We start from the raw sequence: 22,733 nt of genomic DNA on the forward strand, positions 1-22,733 counted from the left end.
ATTTTTAAAAATTTTTTTTATTTGTGCTGTGCCTGCATGTGTCTGTGCACCAAGGGTGTGCAGTGCCCAAAGAGACCAGAAGAGGGCGTCGGACCCTTGGGAACTGGAGTCACAGATAGCTGTAAGCCATTGTGTTGATGTTAAATGAAAGCTAATCCTCCGGAAGAACAGCAAATACTCTTAACTTCTGAGCCATCTCTCCAGCCCCCTTGTTTGATTTTTGAGATAGGGTCTCAGATAATTCAGGTTAGCCTTCGACCTATAACTAAGGATGACCCTTGAAGTCCTTTTTCCTTCTGTCCCACCCACCCCCAAGTACTGGGATCACAGATTGAGCTGCCAACCTACCTTTTGTTTTGAGTTTTGAGTTAGGGTCTCTGTAGCCCAGGCTGTCTGTCCTTAATCCTCTTACCTGAACCTCCCAAGTACTGAGATTACATGCATGAACCACTCACTATTGCCTGGCATGACTGTTCTCTTTATGGGTTAACTGTTCCCCTCTCACCATACTGGAACATCCACACAGCAGGGATTGTGTGTGTCCTGTTCACCAATGTTGCCTCCGAGTCCAGAACAGTGGTAGACAGACACACAGTATATCATAGTTGAATGAACATGCCCAGGGGATCAAAGTTGACCCTTAACATACGCCAGGGATCAGAACTGAATTTGGACTCCCTAGCATACTGAAGTGGGAGAGAGTCTACAGGAACAAAATGGGAGAGATACAAGGCTGGATCTGTGGGTTGTGCCTTCCATGGCAGAGGCCTCAGTGAGACGCCTTGCTCTGGAGTCATCAGGGGGTCCTGGCTGCTCTCTGCAGAAGGGACAGTAGGTCCCAGGGAGTGAGCGCCTACTGCTTGAGTTACTGGGTGGCTGGGGCTGAGGACACAGCTTGTGATTGGTCCAGTGTTTGCCTACTATGCATGAAACCCTGGATTCCTCTCCAGTACCACAGAAAACTGTTTCAGTTACAGCACTTAAGAGGTAGAGACAGGAGGAGCAGGGGTTCGAGGGATTCCCTGACTACATATCAAGTTTGAAGCCAGCTTGGAATGCTCCAGATCCTTTCTCAAAAAAAAAAAAAGGGGGGGAGGACGGGGAGAAAGAAAGAAAGAGGAAAGAAAAGACAGGGTCTGGAGAGATGGCTCAGTGAGTAAGAGCATTTGCTGCCCTTGAAGAGCACCAGGTTTGGTTGGCAGCACCCTTATCAGCTGGCTCACAATTTCCTATACTTGTAGCTGCAGAGACTGTGATGCCCTCTCTTCTGGCCTCCTCAGGCACCTGCATGCATGTGGTGTACATACACACACTTAAGCACACACACACATACACATAAAATTTCAAAAAAATTCTTTTTGCTTTTTTTTGGGGGGTAACAGGATTGTTCTACATAGCCCTGGCTATCCTGGAATTCACTATGTAGACCAGGCTAGCCTCAAACTCACAGAGATTCCCCTGCCTCTGCTTCCTAAGTACTGGGAATAAAGGCATAAAAATGATATATATATATAATTTTTTTTTAAGGAAAAAAAAAAAGGAGGCTTTTGAGTATCAGTCCTAGCCGACTCCCACTCATGGGAGACTTTCTTCTCTTTTTTCAATAGACTGTCTCTAACCCTTAATAGACTGTCTCTAAGTTGGACATGTGGCACACACTATTAGTCCCAACACTTGGGAAGCAGAGGCAGGAGGATCTCTGTGAGTCTGAGGCCAGCTCACTCTACCTAGTTGAGTTCCAGACCATCCAGAGCTACCTACTTAATGAGGCCCTGTTTCAAAAAACAGAAATAAATAAGTAAATAACTTTCTTTTCTCTCACTAAAAAAGAAAGAGAAGAAATAAGTTGGGAGACTGGAACCTTGGGAGTCTCACTAGGGATTGTTTAAAAGTTCTTGAGTGGGCCCAGCGGTCGTGGGGTAGCCAGGCGGTGGTGGTGCTCGCCTTTAATCCCAGCACTCAGGAGGCAGAGGCAGAGGCAGGTGGATCTCTGTGAGTTCCAGGTCAGCCTGGGCTACAGAGTTCTTGAGTGGCTCAGAGGTTAAGAGCTGGCTGCTCTTCCAGACATCCTGAGTTCAATTCCCAGCAATCACATGATGGCTAACAACCATCTGTAGTGGAATCTGATGCCCTCTTCTGGCATAAAGTCATACATGCAGATAGAGCACTTATATACATAAAATAAATAAATACATCTTTTAAAAAAGTTCTTGAGTAAACTCGGCAGGGCATAGTGGTACACACACAACAGAGTGTCTGAATCAGAAGAATCTCTGTGAGTTTGAGTGAGGTCAGCATGGTCTACACAGTAAATTCCAGGCCAGCCAGGGCTGCACAGTGAAACTGACAGACAGACCTGAGGGCTGGAGCCTCCTGAGGACTCTTGGCAGCTAGGATACAAGGATTCTGAAAAGAGCTGAAACATGTAGCTGATGGCTTGGGCATGAAGGTTCCCAATCTCTCTGCGACACTCTTGCGCCCCCTGCTGCCCCTTCCCTGGACTGCAGTGGCCATGCCAAAGACCGGGATGACCAAGACAACAAACTCCTAGGCTGACTTGAGAGATGGGAAGCTGGAGTCTCAGAATGTGGATGTTGGGGAAGAGGTCAGGCTCCGGGCTTCCAGAAACTGATGTGTGTGTGTCCATGGTTCCTGTTGTCGGGGCTCAGCCTAAGTCACCACATCCTCAGGAAAGCGCTCTCTTTCTGCCTTCCAGAAAGCCTCATAGTCTCTGCACTTGTAAGACTCTCTAAGTTCACTTTTGCAGGACATAGACTTTCCAATGGTCCTTCTGTTTGCTGCCCTTCGAAGCGAACCCACCTCTCCTACGGGGCCATGAGTATCAAAAGGAAGCATGGTTGTTTCTGCTCTTCAATACATCTCAATGCTTGCTTGCCACGCGGCCTGGTCCACTGCCAGAGCACAGTAAATATTTGCTGAATAAATGAGTTAGTTACATTCAAAGTTCCTTTTTATTTTTAACGACAAGGTTGCACATAGCCTGGGCTGGTCTCAAACATGTTATTAGCCAGGGATGACATGGAGGTCCTGATTCTCCCAACTCTACCTGTCCTGGGTTTACAGGCATGTCCTGGGTTTACAGGCATGTCCTGGGTTTACAGGCATGTACCACCATGCCTCCTCCTCAAAAGGGGTTCAGTGGGGAGTGGGGGTGACATTATTTGGACTCTGAAGGCAGCTGTGAGTCCAGATGTTCTGGCTTCTGTTCAGGGCCTGGTCTATGTCCAGTCTCTGTCCTTGTACTCAAAGATCACTCAAGCAAAAGGAAGCAGAAGAATTGTCTCCTGGAGGAAGGTGGCATCAGAGCACCAGGGTGGCTCAGACTGAATAGTTCCTGCTCCACAACCTGAATTTCCACAATCACTTCCTCTCCCTTTTTAATTTTTTTTTTTTTTTAGGACCAAGTCTTGCTATGTAGCCCCGGCTGGTCTTGAATGTGCGCGCTTCCTGCCTGACCCTCCCCAGTGTTGACTGTAAATATATCTATCCCCACGCCTAGCTCCCCATTTTTATTCCAATCTTACTTTCTAGTTATAAAACCGTGGGCCTGATGCACGTTAGGCTTGCACTGCATGCCTGAGCAACACCCCACAGGTCATCCCTTTCTTCTCTCACTGAGGTCTCCTTCCCTTGGAATATGTCTTCTCTCCTGGTAGCTAATATACTTAAACAGCATTCTTTTACCTGGTAAAGCCCCAAGAGAGAGATGGCCCTGAGGGTGGGACCAGAGTCTCTGGAGGGAATCCAGTCTCGACAGGGACACAGCAAGGACCTCCATCTTCGGCCCTTGGCTCAAGACCATGTTGAATACATGCAGCTTCAGCTGAAGAGGGAGCCCCATGTCTAAGGGTAAAGCTAGTTTGGGTTCTACTCCAGAAGACAGCACCACCTTCTGCAGTGGGCTGGGCAGAGACAGGCATTGAGAGAGGAAAGAAGGAGCCACAGCTACACTTTGCTGCTCCCTTATCTGCTTTAATTCGGCCTCTGCGCTATACTTCCATGTGATTTCCTGTTTTGACCTTCTATGAAACCATCCCCAGCCCCAAATAAACAAGCAGTCTATGTAAAAGCTGTTTGCATTCTGTGATGTCTCTGACTCTCCACTATTTAAGCCTTTCTACTATTAAAAGCCCCCTTTGCTTCCTTTTCCCCAGAATCCACTAACTATAGCCAGCATCCCACCCTCTTCCTTTACTTGATCTTGGAGGTGAAGGCTAAGCCAAGAAGAATTTGTTCCTGTCCCAAGAGCAAGGAGGCATCCTGAGCCATCCACCAGCTTTAATCCCAGCTCCAGAGAAAAGCTCCAGGGGTCTGTGTGAGGCTGGGGAATGTCTAGGGGGAGAAATGATTCTCCTGAGGCCTTAGGTTTTATGGAAAGATGGGCACAGTGTTAAAGAGAGACAAAGGAAGGCAGAACTGGACATGGATGGGAAAACAGATTTTGAAAAGTCTGCCTTGGAGACTGAATTCTGCATGGGTCCCTGGAGGGAAGAACAATCCAGGTTGCAAGTCCACATCACAGTTTCCGAGGCTACTAGGGGCAGAGGATGAGAGCTGGGCCTGGTGGCCCAGCCAAATATCTCGACATATTCAGCCATCCAGGGCAGTCACCAGCTGAAGTGGGTGGGAGTGGAGGGGAGGGAAATGTTGGGATGGTGGAACCAGGGTATCTGAATCCTAACCCCTAGCATATCCCCTCAGAAACATTAAGGTTTAGCTTTCTCCATGTAGCTCTTACTCCACCTCCCTCTCCCTAAAATCTGAATGTAGGCTTCCCTAGCTTGACCCTAATGTAGTTACCGGGAACCGAAGACTGGAGGCAGGGAGGAGGAGCTCCCCTAGAGCGATCCTCTTGTTGGGCTGGGAATTGTCATCCAGGGATCTAGAGACCTGTCTCAGGCACAGTATCTCCTTCCTGTCCACCCACAGCAACAGTGAATCTCCATTCATCTTCAGCTCCACCTACAGGACATGGTCAGGAGCAGACGGAAGCTGAAGTGGAGCCCCCCCCCAGCCTATCGCCTCCACTTTCTTCAGAGTACAGCTGAAAGAAGATGCCCTTGTAGACACATCCGTGGCTCACCCAGACTGTTCCACTTACATACTGACTCAGCCTTGGGATTTCCATCTGATGAAACAGAGACAAGAATAGCTACTTCACAGGGACTGTGTCTTGCTAAGAAGAGAGGACCATGGCGAAGGGATGCTCCTGTTCTCCTTCCTCATCAGATCAAGGTGACCTCTCCCCACAGAGGCAGAGTTCTCTTACCTGGTGCCATCTCCCATCATTCAGCAGAGGGCCAAAGCCTACTGTAAGCCGAGCCCAGAGATTGTGCAGCTGGATTTCAAGCTGGCCATCATGAAGTCCCAGCATGAACCAATCATCTTTGGTGTTGGTGTCCCCATAAAAAATCACCCCCTCTGGATCCAAGGTTCAAAACTCAAAGGGGGAATAGGGTCTGGAAGGACACAGGGTGTGGGGGCTTCAGGGTTGAGGGGGAAAAGGAACTTAGGGAGATAACACGGCCCAGAAGAGGAGGTCAGAAGGCCAAGTGACAGGGCTGGAGAGATGGCTCAGCAGTTAAGAGCACTGGCTGCTCTTCCAGAGGACCAGGGTTCAATTCCCAGCACCCACATGGCGGCTCACACCTGTCTGTAACTCCAGTTCCAAGAGATCCGACACCCTCATGCTGTGGATATTGCTCTGTGTAAATAAAGTTCTGATTGGCCAGTGGCCAGGCAGGAAGTATAGGCGGGACAAGAGAGTAGAGAATTCTGGGAAGTAGAAGACTGGAGGGAGACACCGCCAGCCGCCGCCATGAGAAGCAACATGTAAAGACACTGGTAAGCCACAAGCCATGTGGCAAAGTATAGATTAACAGAAATGGGTTAATTTAAGAGAGAAGAAGTAGATAACAAGAAGCCTGCCATGGCCATACACAGCTTCTAAACAATGTTAGTTTCTGTATGCTTTCTTGGTTGGGTCTGAGCAACTGTGGGACTGGCGGGTAAGAGAGATTTGTCCTGACTGGGCCAGGCAGGAATACTCTAACTACAAATGGCGCCCAACGTGGGGCAAGAATTTCCACCTAAAACCTGAGAAAAAAGATTCTAAGATGGAGCTAAAAACAGCTTCCTAGTTGGCTCCCTCAAGTTAGCGGCAGCCTGCGGGTTTGAGCTACTGTGGCGGGTTCAGGGCGTGTGCGTCTGACCTGCAGTGTGGCGGGAATGAGGAATCTACAAGCGACACTTTACTCTACAGCATGGTGGATTTAGCCTTTGCGAGTTAGAAAAAAAAAGGGGGGGGATTTCTGGGCTATGCGCTGCTTTGATAGAACTGCTTCTGATAGTTGATGGTACACATAGCTCCAGACCCAGAGCTGGTGGTAAACTGTACCACCGCCATGTTGGGAAGCAGAGGTGGGCGGAGCCAACAGCCACAGTGGCATTTCAGTCTTACAAAGATAGATATTACACAGAGAATCTGTTTTATGTTATCTTTTGGATTTTTAACTGCAGAAAAAGATTTGATCATAAAAGCTGTTAAGTTAAACAAATATGTAAACTTTAAAGGTACCTTGACTTCAAAATTTGGATATAAGGATATGTTGCTTTGGAAAAGAGTCTCTGCTTTTGTTTCCACAGAAAGCCAGAGGCTATGGATTTATTCCAGATTAAGATACATCAGGTTTGATCAGACAAGACCACCTGAAAGGTCTCCGATGACACAGTGGCCCAGATGATCCGACATCCAGAATGGTTTCAAGGCAACTGGCTCAGAGGTTCACCCTAATGGACTACTCCATAATCCTAAAATTGTCTTTGTGTCCCCATAAGATACAGCGCCCCCCTCCAGCAGAAAGTAGTAAGAGAAACTACGCCAACATTCCCAAAATTACCAGCTGGCTTTGGAGATGAAATTGGCTCACTCCTTCTCTAAACCCAGACATATTGCTAAAAGAAATGGTTAAGAGATTCTTGTGTCCCAAATCAGAAGAGCCCTCTGGTGTGGGGCAAAAAAAAAAAAAACCAATATTTTTCTTTAAAGCAGGTTGATTATAAATGAGATCTCTTTCTAAAGAAGAAAGGGGGATATGATATAGGTATAATAGGATGAAAGGGTAGATTAGGGAACTTACTTCTAAAGAGCAACAACTTGTTTAAAATGTTTTACATTGGTTTAGACTTTAGTCTATTGATACAACCTTAAAGTTAATTTTGTTATACTGTATGTATATTTCTAATCATGTTTAAGGTATTATGTTTATTGCTCATTTTAAATTGAAATGGATAATTAAAAATAGATTAATAATTAGTCATCTATGATAATCATACTCATAGCCATGTTAGTTAAGTCTTCTAGATATACATAGACATATTTCAGATAGATAGGTAATCTTCAAATACTTCAAAGACCTACAGAATATGGCATTTAAAATATTTTTAAAATTTAGACTTTCTGGACAGTGAGACATGTCTGCTCCTGGCAGCACTGATTTATTTCAGAGAGGAGGATGGGCATTAAAGACACTTCATATGAAATTTGTCTTCACCTTGACAAAAATAGCCATTTGGGCAAGAAACTGTTCTTGCCTGGACTGCTTGATCAACTGGACGTGCAGGACCCATAGAAAGGTGACCACTGAACTTTGCTTGACAAAATGGTCCTTCAGGTTCCTGCTTCACAGAAGAAACTGCCAAACATTCTACAGGACACTGAGAGAAGTGACTGAGAGACTCTAGCCCTGTGGGCTGAAGACAAATGCCCCAATTTTACAAAGGAACATTAGATGACTGTCCAGGCTGCCAGCTGTCTCTGTCTACTCTTGCAAGACTCCTAAAACGCTTACATCCTTCTCCCGGTTCTCAGGTAATATTATATCCTTCTGAGGTCTTTGATGTGGTTGAAGACTAGATAGTTATAATTTCCTCAATTATGATAAAAGATAAGTTAAAAATATTACCTTAGACTCACAAATATAAGATAGATAGGATATCTTCTTTAATAATGTAATTGTAATTCTTGCTTGATAATTGTTTTGTTATATGTAATTGTACTATATAAAAGTTAAAACCTTCCTTAAAAAAAAAAGAAAAGGGGAAGTGCTGTGGATATTGCTCTGTGTAAATAAAGTTCTGATTGGCCAGTGGCCAGGCAGGAAGTATAGGCGGGACAAGAGAGTAGAGAATTCTGGGAAGTAGAAGACTGGAGGGAGACACCGCCAGCCGCTGCCATGAGAAGCAACATGTAAAGACACTGGTAAGCCACAAGCCATGTGGCAAAGTATAGATTAACAGAAATGGGTTAATTTAAGAGAGAAGAAGTAGATAACAAGCAGCCTGCCATGGCCATACAGCTTCTAAACAATGTTAGTTTCTGTGTGCTTTCTTGGTTGGGTCTGAGCAACTGTGGGACTGGCGGGTAAGAGAGATTTGTCCTGACTGGGCCAGGCAGGAATACTCTAACTACACCCTCACTCAGATATACATGCAGGCCAAACATCAATGCACACAAAAATAGAAATAAGTTAAAAAAAAAAAAAAAAAAAAAAAGAGGCCAAGTGACTCCTATGTGTGCTGATTTTGGTGAGGTCGATGGTCATCACAGAGACAGGCTCTTGTCCTGGGCCATTGCTGAGGAGGAGAGAAGGGAAAAGACAGAGCCGGAATGATGCAGCCATTTAAACCCACAGGGGTGGGAACTCCGTCCCGTTCTGTACCTTGGTAAGGACAATGAGTCCCAGGGCCTGTCCCTGGTGGGTGTGAGGTGACAACGGCAGCAGCAATAGCAAGAATAGCCATCGGTGCAAGCAGGCCAGAGTCTCGGCTCTCCATCGCCAGCACTGTCCACTCCGTGGCTCAGTCTGAGCCTTGAGCACCTGTGGGGGTAGGCAGCCTTGCACGGCGTGGTGGAGGGTTAAAGGTTGCTCCGGGGGGAGAGGGGGACAGGAGGTGGGGCCACTGACCATGCTGCCCCTCTGAAGTCAAATGAGGTGGAAGACAGAGTCCCTCCAGCCAAGAAATCTGTGAGAGAGCATCTCACCTCTTCTCCTCCCCTGTTGGCCAGTGTGGCTCCTCCAAGCATTCCTCCCACAAGGGGAGGCTGCCTAGGCCAATTTGAGATCTGAAACAGTTCTCACTGCTTAAGGTGCATCTTCTACCGGGGTTAAAGCTGAGGAGGGGAACCCAGACATCTTGCTGACTGACCTTGGGAGACACACTTCACCTTTGTGCTCCAGTGACTTTGTCTGTCAAAGGAGGAACAAAGTGCTTCTTTTGTGGAATGACGCAGGCAGAATGCCCGGTGTCTGATATGAACGCCTCCCTTTGCTTTCCCACATCTACGAGGCGGCTCTTACAAGAAGGTATTGTCTCTCTGTGTGTTTTAATGGCTACTAAGAAGAAATCCACCAATAACCCAAGCATTGGTGAGATTGAGACAGCAGATCATGAGTTCAAAGCTAGTCTGGACTACATAGAAAGATTATTCTAAAAAGTGGGGGTATAGATGGCTCAGTGGGTAAGAGCATCTGCTGCCGAGCCTGAGGACTTGAGTTTATGCCACAGGATCCACAGGATGGAAGGAGATAACTAACTGACTCCCGAAAGTTGTCTTCTGGCCTCCACAAAGACACATAAGTACAGGTGTGCACAGGAACATCTTACACACACACACACACACACACATACACACACACCCCAAATGTTTAAAATAAAGGAGGAAAATAGTGAAAAAAAAGCAATAAATATTTGTAGCTGGACATAGTTGGACATTCATTTAATCTCATCACTTGGGAGGCAGAGGCAGGTGGATCTCTGTGAGTTTGAAGTCAGCCTGGTTTATGTTGCAAGTTCTAGGCCAACCATGGCTACATAGCACTGTCTCAAAAAAAAAAAAAAAAAGAAAAAAAGAAAAGAAAAAAGTGGAGGGTAGCCGTGCAGTGGTGGCACATGCCTTTAATCCCGGCACTCGGGAGGCAGAGGCAGGTGGATCTCTGTGAGTTCGAGGCCAGCCTGGTCTACAGAGCTAGTCCAGGAAAGGCTCCAAAGCTACAGAGAGAAACCCTGTCTCGAAAAACCAAAAAAAAAAAAAAAAAAGTGGGGTGTGTGGGCAGCACTGGAGAGATGGCTCAGTGGTTAAGAGCATTGGCTGCTCTTCCAGAGGACCTAGTTTCGATTCCCATCATATGGTCGCTCACAACCATCTGTAACTCTCTAGGTCCAAGGGCTCCAACACACTCTTTTGGCCTCTGTAGGTACCAGGCATATAGGTTATTCATAGATATACATGCAGGTAAATACCCATACACATAAAATAAAATTTAAAAATTAACAACTATATATTAAAAGGAAAGTTATGCTGGGCATAGTGGCACACGCCTTTAGTCCCAGCACTCTGGAGGCAGAGACAGGTGGATCTCTGTTTGTTCTCTCTTAACTGCTGAGCCGTCTCTCCAGCCCAGAAGAGAAACACAATTTTTTAAAAAAAGGACATGGGGCTGGAGAGATAGCTCAGCAGTTAAGAGTGTTGGCTGCTCTTCCAGAGGACCAGGGTTCAATTCCCAGCACCCACATGGCAGCTCACAGCTGTCTATGACTCCACTTCCGAGGATCTAACACCCTCACAGAGACATGCATGCAAGCAAAACACCCATGCATATACAATAAAAAAAAAATAAATAAAATCATTTTGAAAAGGCAGCTGGAGAGACAGCTCAGCAGTGAGGAGCACCGGCGGTTCTTCCAGAGGACCTGGGTTCGATTCCCAGCACCCATGAGGTGGCTCACAAACATCCACAACTGCGATTCTAGGGAATCCAACATCTTCCTTTAACTTCTGAGGGCACCAGAAACAAATGTGTCGTACATATACACAGGCAGGCCAAACACTCAGTACTCACACACGTAAACACAAACAAACAAAAAAACAAACAAAAAACCAGACACAATGAGGGGGAAAAACATAAACTCTGGCTGAGATCCAGAGTTTAACACTGGACTGGGGAAATGATCCAAGAGGTCAAGTGCTTTCTGAACACACATGAAGACAGGAGTTCAGACTGCCCACCACTCACACAATACCTGGACAAAGAGGTACTCACCTGTGACCCCAGGGCCCCGCCACGCCCCCAGGGCCTGGGCAGATGGGGTGGCAGAGTTGCAAAGAGGTGGCTCCCTGGAGCTCACTGGCCAGCCAGTCTAGAAGTGGTGAGCTCCAGGGTCACTGAAAGGACTCTGTCTCAATATTTAGGTGAAGAGCCATTGAAGAAGACAAAACACTGATTCCTCACTCTGCACACTCAACGCCTGCACACTCACCAAATAGAAAATAAAAAGTTCAAGGCTAAGCTGGATGTGGTGGCTCACACCTAGAATCCAAACACTTGGGAGGTCGAGGCAAGAGGACTGCTAATAAGTCTCAGGCCAGCCTGAGTGTCAGTGAGACTGTCTCAAAATGAACCATACAGGTGCCGATGGTGGCCTAAGACTGTAGTCCCAGCTGCTACTGGGGAACAAGGGATATTGAGCCCAAAGCACCAAGGGTCTGGGGCTAAATCAGATATACTGACATGTAATCCCATCACCTGGGAGGTAGAGGCAGGAAAATCAGAAGTTCTAGGTCATTCTTGGCTACACGGTGAATCTGAGGCCAGCCTGGGCTACATACCCAGGAAAAACTCCCACTTCCTGAAGACCCTATTAGAAGTAAAGGAGAAAAAGAGAATAAGGAACCTGCTATTACTCTCTTGTTTTTAAGATTTATTTATTTATTATGTACAGGAGAGGGTGCCAGATCTCATTTCAGATGGTTGTGAGCCACCATGTGGTTGCTGGGAATTGAATTCAGGACCTCTGGAAGAGCAGTCGGTGCTCTTAACCTCTGAGCCATCTCTCCAGCCCTCTGCTATTACTCTTAATTACAGGGATTTATTATAGGACCTAATGTGGAAAATTAAAAAACCCTATGAGCCACCCAACAGCCGTAGGAAGCAAGGGGTAGGGTTTGTCCAGAAGTACTGGGTTTAAGGCCCAGAACCAAAGAAGGGGAGAGGAAGGGAGGAAGGGGGGGTGGGAGGAAGGGGGAGGGAGAGGCAGGGATAGAAGGAGGGAAGGAGGGAGGGAGGGAAGGAGGGAGGGAGGGAGGGAGGGAAAGCTGGAAGAGGCAGAGCACAAGGCTTCCACTATCAAAGACAGCTCCAGGAGACGGCTGAGTGAGTCTGGGATACCCCCGCGGCTAGACGACTGAGTGGAAACTAAAGCCTCTAACTGGAGCATACTTTAATAAAAGCAGCGCAGAGGAGGACTTTTAAGCCTAGGGAATATGTGACAGAAACTGCAAGCTTTACCACTTGCTCCTAGCCTTGCCGCGGGACCTGCGGGGCGAGGCGGGGCCGGGGGCGGGGTGGGGAAAATGGTCTTAACCAGAAGCTGATTGGCTGGAGGGCGGGGTGCAGAATCTAAGGCCTTTCCTGGCAGAAGAGACCACCGGGCCGATCCACGTTCCTGGCTGAGGTCCGCTGGTGCCCCAACCCTGTCAGGGAGCTCCTAGCATTTCCTCTGTGCCGCATTTCCAGCTCGTTGAGACCTGAGCTGCAGGCTCTTTCTGTGGTCCTGAAGAACGGAAGTGGAGACTGTCTGTGATCTTTGACTTTTGACAGGGACGATCTGGATGGCTTCCACGCGGATCCGAGAGGCCAGGGAGAGAGATTGTGCAGACATTCTGAGGATGATACGGGTGAAGCCTGCCGGCTGGAAAACCGAGTGCCGTGGGGCCGGGAGCGGCGCGGTCGGAGCGGGGGAGTTAGACGGGCGGGTACCTTTCGACCCTGCTCTGAGTGGCAGGCCGGCCCTTCCTGCCCTAATGATGTCTTGGTTCTGCTGTTGTAGGAACTGGCCGAGTACGAGCAACTGTCCCATCAGGTGAAGATCAGTGAAGAAGGTGGGGCTTTGCGGCTGGGCCCTGAGAGTGAGGTGGAAGAAAACGCAGTAACTACTGGACTGGACATTAATCCGGTCTCTCTCCCTTCCTCCCTCCGTCCCCCTCCCTCACCTCTCTGTCTCTGCCCCTGTCACACCCCCAATCTCGACAGCCCTGCGAGCTGATGGCTTTGGAGAGAACCCTTTCTTTCACTGTTTGGTGGCAGAGGTTGTTCCAGCGTCTGGGGAGCTCCAAGGTAAGGGACCCCCCAGGCGTCCTCAGTTTTCTCTCCCAGAGGCCTTAGCCTTCCCTCTCATTTCCAGGGCCCCGCGTGGTGGGCTACGGGCTATACTACTTCAGCTACAGCACATGGAAGGGACGAAACATTTATCTGGAGGACATCTATGTGATGCCGCAATATCGGGGTACTGCTGGCAGAGGCTAAGGGTGGACACGAAGTACCCATAGACCCACCGAGCAATCCTCAGACCCATCCCCTTCCCTGCCCCCTAACCTCAGTCTATGGTTTCCTCTGATACCCCTTCAACTGCCCCCTTTTTCCACTGCAGGTCAAGGGATTGGTACCAAAATAATCAAAAAGGTGGCCGAGGTGAGCAAAGGGGTGGGGGTTAGAAACTACTCCCCCCCCCCCACCGTGTCATGTCCTCCCTCCCACCCCACCCCCGCCAGGAAACAAAAACAAAAAAACAACCAATCGGCCAAACAAAACCCCCTAGAATGTTTGGGGGTGCTGAGGTTGAAGGAGGAGATTAGGAAGATTCTTCTTTTTCTTCTTCTTTTGATGTTTTGAGACAGGGTTCTCTGTGTGGCCCTGCTGTCCTAGAACTTGCTCTTAGACCAGGCTGTCCTTGAACTCCGAGATCTGCCTGCCTCTGCCTCCCCATGTGCTGAGATTAAAGGTGTGCGCCACCACCTGGCGATCCTTTTTGGAGCCCAGGGCAGTCAGTAGTATCTTCTCCCACAGATTGCCCTGCAGAAGGAGTGCTCCCAGTTCCGCCTGGCAGTTCTGGACTGGAACAAGAAGGCCATAGACTTGTACAAGTCTCTGGGAGCTCAAGATCTGACTGAAGCAGAAGGCTGGCACTCCTTTCGATTTGAAGAAGAGGCACTGAAGGAGTTGGCAGGATGCTGACGTCAGCCCCTGGGGAGTTCTCTCTACTGCCCACTCTTTGGGATCACCATATCAGGTTTCCCTAAGACTGTATTCACAGACAGGGAACCAGACAGACACTACCCCAAAGGCCTCCTGAGGCACAGGAAGACTGGAAGCAAAGGGACCAGTCTTGTTGAGAATGAAAAATAAAACCCTTGGCTTCCCTGGTGTGGTGTTGGGTAGAGGAATTGGTGAAAGGACGCAGTGTGGCCACTTTGAAACCCTTCTTTTTGTTTCAGGGGAGACTATTGCTCTGATGGGGCGGGGACAGGCTGGGAGCCAGGAGTACTCAGGCTCAGGGACTCAGGAGACCCTGGTCTTAGCTCTTGCCTGTGATTTTAAAAAGAGAACAAGGGAGCCAGGCAGTGGTGGCACACGCCTTTAATCCCAGCACTCGGGAGGCAGAGGCAGGTGAATCTTTGTGAGTTCGAGGCCAGCCTGGTCTACAGAGCGAGATCCAGGAAAGGCACAAAGCTACACAGAGAAACCCTGTCTTGAAAAACCAAAAAAAGAAAAGAAAAGAAAAAAAAAAAACTCTTCTGGAATTGGGCCTGATAATGCAGGTCTATAATCCCAGATGCTCAGAAGGCTGAGGCAGGAGATTTGAGAATTCTTCAAGATTTGGAAAGATCCTGTCTCAAAAGATTTTAAGGTTACACAGAGAAACCCTATCTTGAAAAAACAAGGGGGGGGGAGGAAAGAGATGTGGTGGAGTGGTACAGGCCTTTGATCCCAGCATTTGGGAGGCCCAGGCAGGCAGCTCCCCATTGCAGGATATTTGATCACACTGTGTGAAGATGTGTCTCCTTTTTACCCCATCTGCTTAAGGCATCTATTGATTGGCTTAACAAAGAGCTGAATGGCCAATCGGTAGGCAGGAGAGGATAGGCAGGACGTCCAGATGGAGAAAGGAGCTCTGGGAAGAATCTGAGGCACTCTAGATTTGCCAACTAGACTAGGGGGAAGTCAGAGGTAAAGTGTTGGGTTGTTTTTTGTTTGTTTGTTTATTTACTCTTTTTGGGGGAGGTCTGCCACCTAGCTCCCAAATAAATCACAGGGAGGCTTATTCTTACTTATAAATGCCTGGCCTTAGCTTGGCTTATTTCTAGCTGGCTTTTCTTAACTTAAATTATCCTGTCCACCTTTTTTGTTGTTGTTTGTTTTTTGTTTGAGACAGGGTTTCTCTGTGTAGCTTTGCGCCTTTCCTGGAACTCGCTCTGTAGACCAGACTGGCCTCGAACTCACAGAGATCCACCTGCCTCTGCCTCCTGAGTGATGGGATTAAAGGCGAGTACCACTACCGCCCAGCCCTGTCTACCTTTTGCCTCTAGGCTTTTATCTTTAGTCTATATGCCTTTCTTTACTTCTTACTCCATGGCTGGCTGGGTGACTGGGTGGCTGGGTGACTGAGTGGCTGGGTGGCTGGGTGGCTGGGTGGCTGGCCCCTGAAGTCCTCCTCCTCCTCTCACTCCTAGATCTCTCTCCCCAGATTTCTCCTCTTATCTACTCTCTCTGCCTGGAGCCCCGCCTATCCTTTTTTCCTGCCTCGCTATTGGCCATTCATCTCTTTATCAGACCAATCAGGTATTTTAGACAGGCACAGTAACACAGCTTCACAGAGTTAAACAAATGCAACATAAAAGAATGCAACACATGTTTGCATCATTAAACAAATGTTCCACAGCATAAACAAATGTAACATATCTTAAATTAATATTCCACAACAGTAACAAGCCACATGGCAGAATGTAGATTAATATAAATGAGTTAATTTGAGTTTTAAGAGCTAGTTGGGTGGCTGGAAAGATGGCTCAGAGGTGCTGTTTCAGTAGTCCTGAATTCAATTCCCAGAAACCATATGGAGGCTCACAACCATCTGTAATGAGATCTGGTGCCCTCTTCTGGCATGCAGGCATACTTGCCGGCAGAACACTGTATACATAATAGATAATTTTTTTTTATTTTTTAAAATTTAATTAATTAATTAATTAATTAATTAATTTTGGTTTCTGGAGACAGAGTTTCTCTGTGTAGTTTTGGTGCTGGTTCTGGATCTTGCTCTGTAGACCAGGCTAGCCTCGAACTCACAGAGATCTCTGCTGGGATTAAAGGTGTGCACCACCTCTGCCTGGCCTAGATAAATCTTTTCTTCTTCTTTTTTAAAATCTTATTTATTTATTTATCTATCTATCTATCTATCTATCTATTTATTTATTTATAGGTATGAGTGCTTGCTCTATATGCATGTATGCCTAAATGTCACCAGAGAGCATCACATTACATTATAGATGGTTGTGAGCCACCATGTGGTTGCTAGGAATTGAACTCAGGAAAAGCATCCAATGTTCTTAACCACTGAGCCATCTCTCCAGCTCTCTCTTTTTTTTTTTTTTTTGGTTTTTTAAGACAAGGTTTCTCTGTAGCTTTGGAGCCTGTCCTGGACTAGCTCTGTAGACCAGGCTGGCCTTGAACTCACAGAGATCCACCTGCCTCTGCCTCCCAAGTGCTGGGATTACAGGCATGCGCCACCACGGCTTGGCAGTTTTTGTTTTTGTTTTTGTTTTTTTGGAGCTGAGAATCAACCCAGGGCCTTGCATTTGCTAGGCAAGCGCTCCAACCCCTTCTTCTTCTTCTTCTTCTTCTTCTTCTTCTTCTTCTTCTTCTTCTTCTATTTTTTTTGTTTGTTTAAAGCAAAATTACATTTAAAAAAAGAGGTACAAGCCTAAACTAAGGCCAAGCTTTCATAATTAATAAAAAGTCTCCATGTCATTATTTGGGACCTGGCAGTCCAAAGAAACTCCAACTATACCAACTATAGATCCCTGAGTTGGAGGCCAGCCTGGTCTACAGAGCAAGTTCCAGAATAGCCAGGACTACACAAGAGAAACACTGTATCCAAAAACAAAAACAAACAAACACAATTTTTTATTTCTCTTTTAAATTGGCTACAGCTGTAGCTCAGTGCTGGAGCGCTTGCTTAAAGTGTGCAAGGCCCTGGGTTTAAAAAAAAAAACCTAGCTGGGGCTAGGTAGAGCACCTGCCTAGCTCCGGGAAGACCCAGGTTTGATTTCCAATCCCCCAATAAAATGAGAACAACAGCAACAAAGAACAATCTAAAGGGAGCAGAAGATGGCTCCACAGCTAAAAGCAGTTCATGCTTTTCTGGAGGATCAGGTTTTAGTTCCCAGGACCCACATGGTGCTTTACAACCATACATAGCTCCAGTTCCTGGGGATCCCCATTTATTTCTCATCTACCTGGGCACAAGGCACACACATGGTGCAGATACATATGTTCAGGCAAGATACGCATGAAATTAAATGTATAAATTAAAAATAATTTAAACAACAGAAATCCCACAACCAACCTCAAGCCAGACATGGTGGCTCATACCTGCAATCCCAGAACTCAGAAAGATGAGGTAGGAGGATTGCCATGAGTTAGAGGCCAAGCTGGTCTCCACAGCAAGTTCTAGGTGAGTATGAGCTACAGATGCAACTTTGTCTTACCAAACAAAATCCAAGGGGCTAGAGAGAGGTTCAGCAGTTAAGAGCACTTGTTGCTCTTGCAGAAGACCAAGGTTTGGTTCCCAGTACCTAAATGGTTCCAGGTGATCCTGACTTCCGAAGGGCACCAGACATACATGTGATGCACATATGTATATGCAGGCAACACATTCATATACGTAAGATAAATAATCTGAGACAAAACAAAACCTCCAAACCAAGGCCAATTGGGTGGTACACCTCTAACCACAGCACTGGGAAGATGAAAGCAAGAATCTCAGGCATTGCCAGGCAACGGTGGCACTCGCCTTTAATCCCAGCACTCGGGAGGCAGAGCCAGGCGATCTCTGTGAGTTCTAGGCCAGCCTGGGCTACATAGTGAGATCCAAGACAGGAACTAAAACTACAGAGAAACCCTGTCTTGAAAAACAAAGAACAAACGACAACAAAAAAGAATCTCAGGCGTTCAAGGCCAGCTTTGACTATATAGTGTTGGGCTATATGAGGCCCTACTTCAAAGAACATGATGATGCATACCTATAGTCCTAGGTCCTGAGGCAGGAGGCTCCAAGGTTCAAGCCAGCCTGAGGTACAGCAGATTCTGTAACATAAAAACAACAACATGCCCAATGGGCAGTGGTGGCACACGCCTATAATTCCAGCACTTGCAGGTCTCTGTGAGTTCCAGACCAGCCTGGTTTACAGAGCAAGCTCCAGGACAGCCAGGGCTACACAGAGAAAGCCTGTCAAACCCTTGAGAAACAAACAAACTTCCCCACAGAGCCCCCAATTCAACAACAAAAGAAGGTGGAGATACTGATGACATGACTCAGTCTGAAGGCCTAAGTTGGATCTCTAGGACCCTGATAATTGAGCAATGGTATGCCTGCTCCCAACAAGTAAATGTAACAAAACTTGAAAAAAAAAAAAAAAGAAAAAAGAAAAAAGGCAAGTGGAAATTGATGGAGAAGACCTTTAGCATTGACTCTGGCCCCCATACCCACTCCATACTGAAAGTACATGAATACACAAAGACAGACCTATGTGCACACAAGACTAAGTACAGCTGACACCAAGGGGGAAGTCCTTTAACTCCATCGCTTTTATGTCATCTGCCAGAGAGGGCACAGATCCCAGAAAGGACACAGATCCCACAGGTTGTGGGCTCAGTCCCCACAATTTGCCTGTTCTCACTTCAGGGGCCAAAGTCAAGTCCCTAGATGTTTTAGCAATGTTTCTGACCAACTAGTTATAAATCAGGTTCCCACAACCTCTCCTTGGGTCCACTGAATTTGCTAGGACGGCCCACAGAATCAGCAAATATGTTTACAGTTTATTGTTAAGGATGCTACTGCAGAGGATACAGATGAAGAAATGTCTGGGGTGAGGAATTGGAGTATTGGCCCTGTCCAGGTGGGCCACCATCCAGGAACCTCCCCATATTCAGCTTTCTGGAAGTTCTCAAACCTGTAATGGAGTGTTTTCTTTTGTTTTATTTTATTTTATTTTTGAGCTGATGATCCAACCCAGGGCCTTGAGCTTGCTAGGCAAGCACTCTACCACTGAGCTAAATCCCCAACCCCTTTCTTTTGTTTTAATTAGAATATCAAATACATATGTCTTTGTACCTTGCTCATAATATACCTGCCCACCGGCTTCTCTCTTTTCTCCCTACTCTGATACTCCTCTCCTCAAAGAATCCCTCTTTTGCCATATATATGTATATATGCTGTTGAATCTAGATTCTATGGCGGGGGGGGGGGGGGGGGGGGGATGCAACATTGTGTTTCATCTATCACCTCCTTGCTCCTCCTTTAGAACCCATGCTTCCCCTTTATGTGTATGCATGGATATTTTTATATAGATTCCGAATGTGAGAGAAAATACGTAATATTTGTCTTTTTTTTTTTTTTTCCAGTACTAGGGATTGAACCTAGGGTCTTACATCTGCCAAGGCAGGTGTGCTACAACTGAACTGGATACATAGACTTCTTTTAGTTTTGAGTGAGGGTCTTTTATTAAGTTGCCCAAACTGGCCTCAATTTCACTCTATACCCTAGACTTCACAAAGTTGTCCCCACTACACATGTACATCATGCACACACATACCCACAGAATAATAATAATAAATACATGACATGTAGATGGTCTGTTGTCTGTAGAGCTATTGTTTCTATTTATTTCATTAGTTTATAGTCTTGGTGTGTCTCAGGCTGACTTGGAACTTGCAAAACTTCTTTCTCTGCCTCACAAATTTTAGAATTACGGAAGAGATCTACCATGCTTAATAGGACATTTTTATTTTTATTTTTGGTTTTTCGAAACAGAGTTTCTCTGCATAGCTCTGGCTGTCTTGGATCTCGCTCTGTAGACCACACTGGCTCAAACTCAGAGATTCCCCCTGCCTCTGCCCTCTGAGTGCTGTAATTAAAAGCGGTGCCAGCACCATGGGCTATTTTTATATGTGTGTGTGTGTGTGTGTGTGTGGCCATGCCCTTCTCATAGCATGCTTGTGGAGGTCAGAGGACACCTTCCAGGACTCCATTTTGTCCATCGCTAGTGACAAACACTCTCTTACCTGCTGAGTCATCTTGCCAGCTGTTAATTGGGCTTTTTAAAAACTTTTATGTACATGAGTGTTTTGTCCGCCTGTGTGAAGGTGCACCATGGGTGTGCCTGGTGCCCACAGAGGCGATAAGGAGTGTCCAGTCTCCTAGAACTAGAATTATAGGTGTGTGAGCTGATGTGTGGGTGCTGGGAACCGAACTCAGGTCCTCTGGAAGAGCAGCAAGTGTTCTTAACCACTGAGCCATCTCTCCAGCTTCCTTATTAGGGTTTTTTTAATTTAAAGTTTTTTACTACATTTTATTTATTTTGTTTGGCCATGAATACACCTCATGGTTCATGTGTGGAGGTCAGAGGACAACTTGTGGGAGTGAGTTTTTAGCTTCCACAGTGTGGGGCCTGGGGATTGAACACGGGTCATCAGGCTTGACAGCAGGTACTTTTACCTACTGAGACACCTCTCCAATTAAAAAACACATTTTTTTTGAGCCAGTATCACTATATATCTCTGGCTGCTCTAAAACTGCATGTAGATCAGGTGGGTCACAAGTTCACGGAGACCCACCTGCCTCTGCCTACTGCGATGCAGCTTTTTAACATAAAATTTAAAAATGATTTTTTTCAGAGCTGAGGATCGAACCCAGGGCCTTGTGCTTGCTAGGCAAGCGCTCTACCACTGAGCTAAAGCGCAAGGCCCTGGGTTCGGTCCTCAGCTCCACCACAAAAAAAAAAAAAAAAAAAAAAAAAAAGACAAAGTCTTCTTACATAACCCAGGCTGTCTTGGAACTCACTATGTAGACCAGGTTAGACTCAAAGTCATAGAGATCTTCCTGTCTCTGACTCTGGCATTCTGGAATCAAGGCATGCCTGGAAAATTCAAAATTAATTTAAGTCAGCATTATTTGTGAGACAGGTGGTACCTGGTTTTAATCCACTGGGGAGGCAGAGGTGGATCTTGTTGAGTTTGTGGCCAGCCTGTTCTACATAGTGAGTTCCAGACCAGCCAGGGAAAATAAAACACCTCCAAACACAAAAACAAAAACAAAACAAAACCTCAGTTCTAGGGTGTGTGGTTTCTTTTCTTTTCTTTTCTTTTCTTTTTTTTTTTTTTCCAGACAGGGTTTCTCTGTGTAGCTTTGCGCCTTTCCTGGAACTCACTTGGTAGTCCAGGCTGGCCTTGAACTCACAGAGATCCACCTGGCTTTGCCTCCCGAGTGCTGGGATTAAAGGCGTGTGCCACCACCGCCCGGCCAATGTGTGTGTGTGGTTTCTTGAGACAGGGTTTTTCTGTGTAATCCTGGATGTCCTGGGACTCACTCTATAAACCAGGCTGGCCTCAAACACCCAGAGATCCACCTGCCTCTGCTTCCAGAGGGCAGTGATTAAAGGTGTATGGCATCACGACGAGCCTTGGTTCTAGGTCTTAATAATTCTTTTTTTTTTTTTCTTTCTTTTTTTCCAAGACAGGGTTTCTCTGTGTAGTTTTGGTGCCTTTCCTGGATCTCGCTCTGTAGATCAGGCTGGCCTCGAACTCACAGAGATCCGCCTGGCTCTGCCTCCTGAGTGCTGGAATCAAAGGCGTGTGCCACCACTGCCCGACTTTGTTATATCTTTGTTTATGTATTTATTTTAAAAATAATTTCACTTTTATTTTGTGTATATTGGGTGTTTCACCACATGTATGTCTATGTGAGGTGTCAGATCCCCTGGAGCTGGAGTTGTGAGCTGTCATGTGGGTACTTCAAATTGAATCCAGGTCCCCTGGAAGAGCAGCCAGTACTCTTAACCACTGAGCATCTCTCCATTGCTCTTTGTTATATCTTACTAATGTCTACAGGATTTTTTTCAGTATAACATTCCATTTTACTGCATTTATTGATTTAATTTTGTTTTTTTACTGTGCTATGGATCAAACTGAAAGGCCTTGTACAAACTAGTACAAATCTATATCACAGTACCTTTTTATTATCATATTTTATTTTATTTTCCAAGATAGGGTTTCTCTATAAAGCCTTGGCTGTCCTTGAACTCTCTGTAGACTAGGCTGGCCTAGAATTCATAGAGATCCATCTGCCTCTGCCTCCTGAGTGCTGGGATTAAAGGTTTGTGCCACTTGGCTGTTCCTTTATATTTTTACTTTAAAAAAATATTAAAAATTTAAAAAATTAAGAAAAAAATTTTTTGTGTTATATGTGTGGGTGAACATGAGTGATATCACACGTGTGATGGTCAGAAGATAACTTCCAGGAGGTGAGTATCTCCTCCCATCTTGTGGGTCCAGGAACTGAACCCCAGTTGTTAGGCTTTATAAGTTGAACCGTCTTCCAGGCCAGGCTTGGTTTTTGTGTGTGTGTGTGTGTGTGTGTGTTTGTTTTCTCCATGACAATTTCCCTGTTTCGAATTTCCTCAGCATTTATGTATCAGATCATATTGCATTTTCTTTTCAATATGGCCTTGAATTTCCTAGACTATTAGAATCAACTCAGGGCAAGCAGGGCAATGACAAGGTTGCCTGTAATTTCACTTGGGAGGTGGCAGGAATTCAAGG

General features: G+C 46.3%; 2 protein-coding genes across 3 annotated transcripts; one reads left to right on the plus strand and one right to left on the minus strand.

Annotated features, from left to right (window-relative positions):
• Window positions 1–3,156: 3,156 nt before the first annotated feature.
• Shbg (sex hormone binding globulin) lies at window positions 3,157–8,702 on the minus strand. Its single transcript, XM_036195243.1, is given in 8 exon segments — window positions 3,157–3,305; window positions 3,706–3,913; window positions 4,217–4,353; window positions 4,476–4,635; window positions 4,822–4,983; window positions 5,291–5,480; window positions 7,670–7,673; window positions 8,600–8,702. Coding segments are annotated over 8 exon segments (1,113 nt in total).
• Window positions 8,703–12,182: 3,480 nt separating this feature from the next.
• On the plus strand, window positions 12,183–14,282 carry Sat2 (spermidine/spermine N1-acetyltransferase family member 2). 2 transcript variants are annotated; one of them, XM_036196725.1, is made up of 7 exons: window positions 12,183–12,233; window positions 12,681–12,757; window positions 12,910–12,961; window positions 13,113–13,196; window positions 13,264–13,365; window positions 13,510–13,550; window positions 13,926–14,282. In XM_036196725.1, the coding sequence occupies exons 2-7, from the start codon at window positions 12,692–12,694 to the stop codon at window positions 14,091–14,093; spliced, it is 513 nt and encodes a 170-aa protein (XP_036052618.1). In that variant the 5' UTR covers window positions 12,183–12,233; window positions 12,681–12,691; the 3' UTR covers window positions 14,094–14,282. The 2 variants fall into 2 exon arrangements, with proteins under 2 accessions (XP_036052618.1, XP_036052617.1); XM_036196724.1 differs by lacking the exon at window positions 12,183–12,233 and adding an exon at window positions 12,473–12,534.
• The last annotated feature ends 8,451 nt before the right edge of the window (window positions 14,283–22,733 follow it).

The sequence above is a fragment of the Onychomys torridus genome, chromosome 8 (assembly GCF_903995425.1).
Source record: "Onychomys torridus chromosome 8, mOncTor1.1, whole genome shotgun sequence".
Lineage (NCBI taxonomy): Eukaryota > Metazoa > Chordata > Mammalia > Rodentia > Cricetidae > Onychomys > Onychomys torridus.

What these genes read in the sequence shown, in the direction of transcription:
- Sat2 (XM_036196725.1), top strand. Translation starts at nt 12,692, where the DNA reads ATGGCTTCCACGCGGATCCGAGAGGCCAGGGAGAGAGATTGTGCAGAC. An exon ending in AGCGTCTGGGGAGCTCCAAG is followed by an intron (nt 13,197 to 13,263) that starts GTAAGGGACCCC and finishes TCTCATTTCCAG; the next exon opens with GGCCCCGCGTGGTGGGCTAC. An exon ending in TAATCAAAAAGGTGGCCGAG is followed by an intron (nt 13,551 to 13,925) that starts GTGAGCAAAGGG and finishes CTTCTCCCACAG; the next exon opens with ATTGCCCTGCAGAAGGAGTG.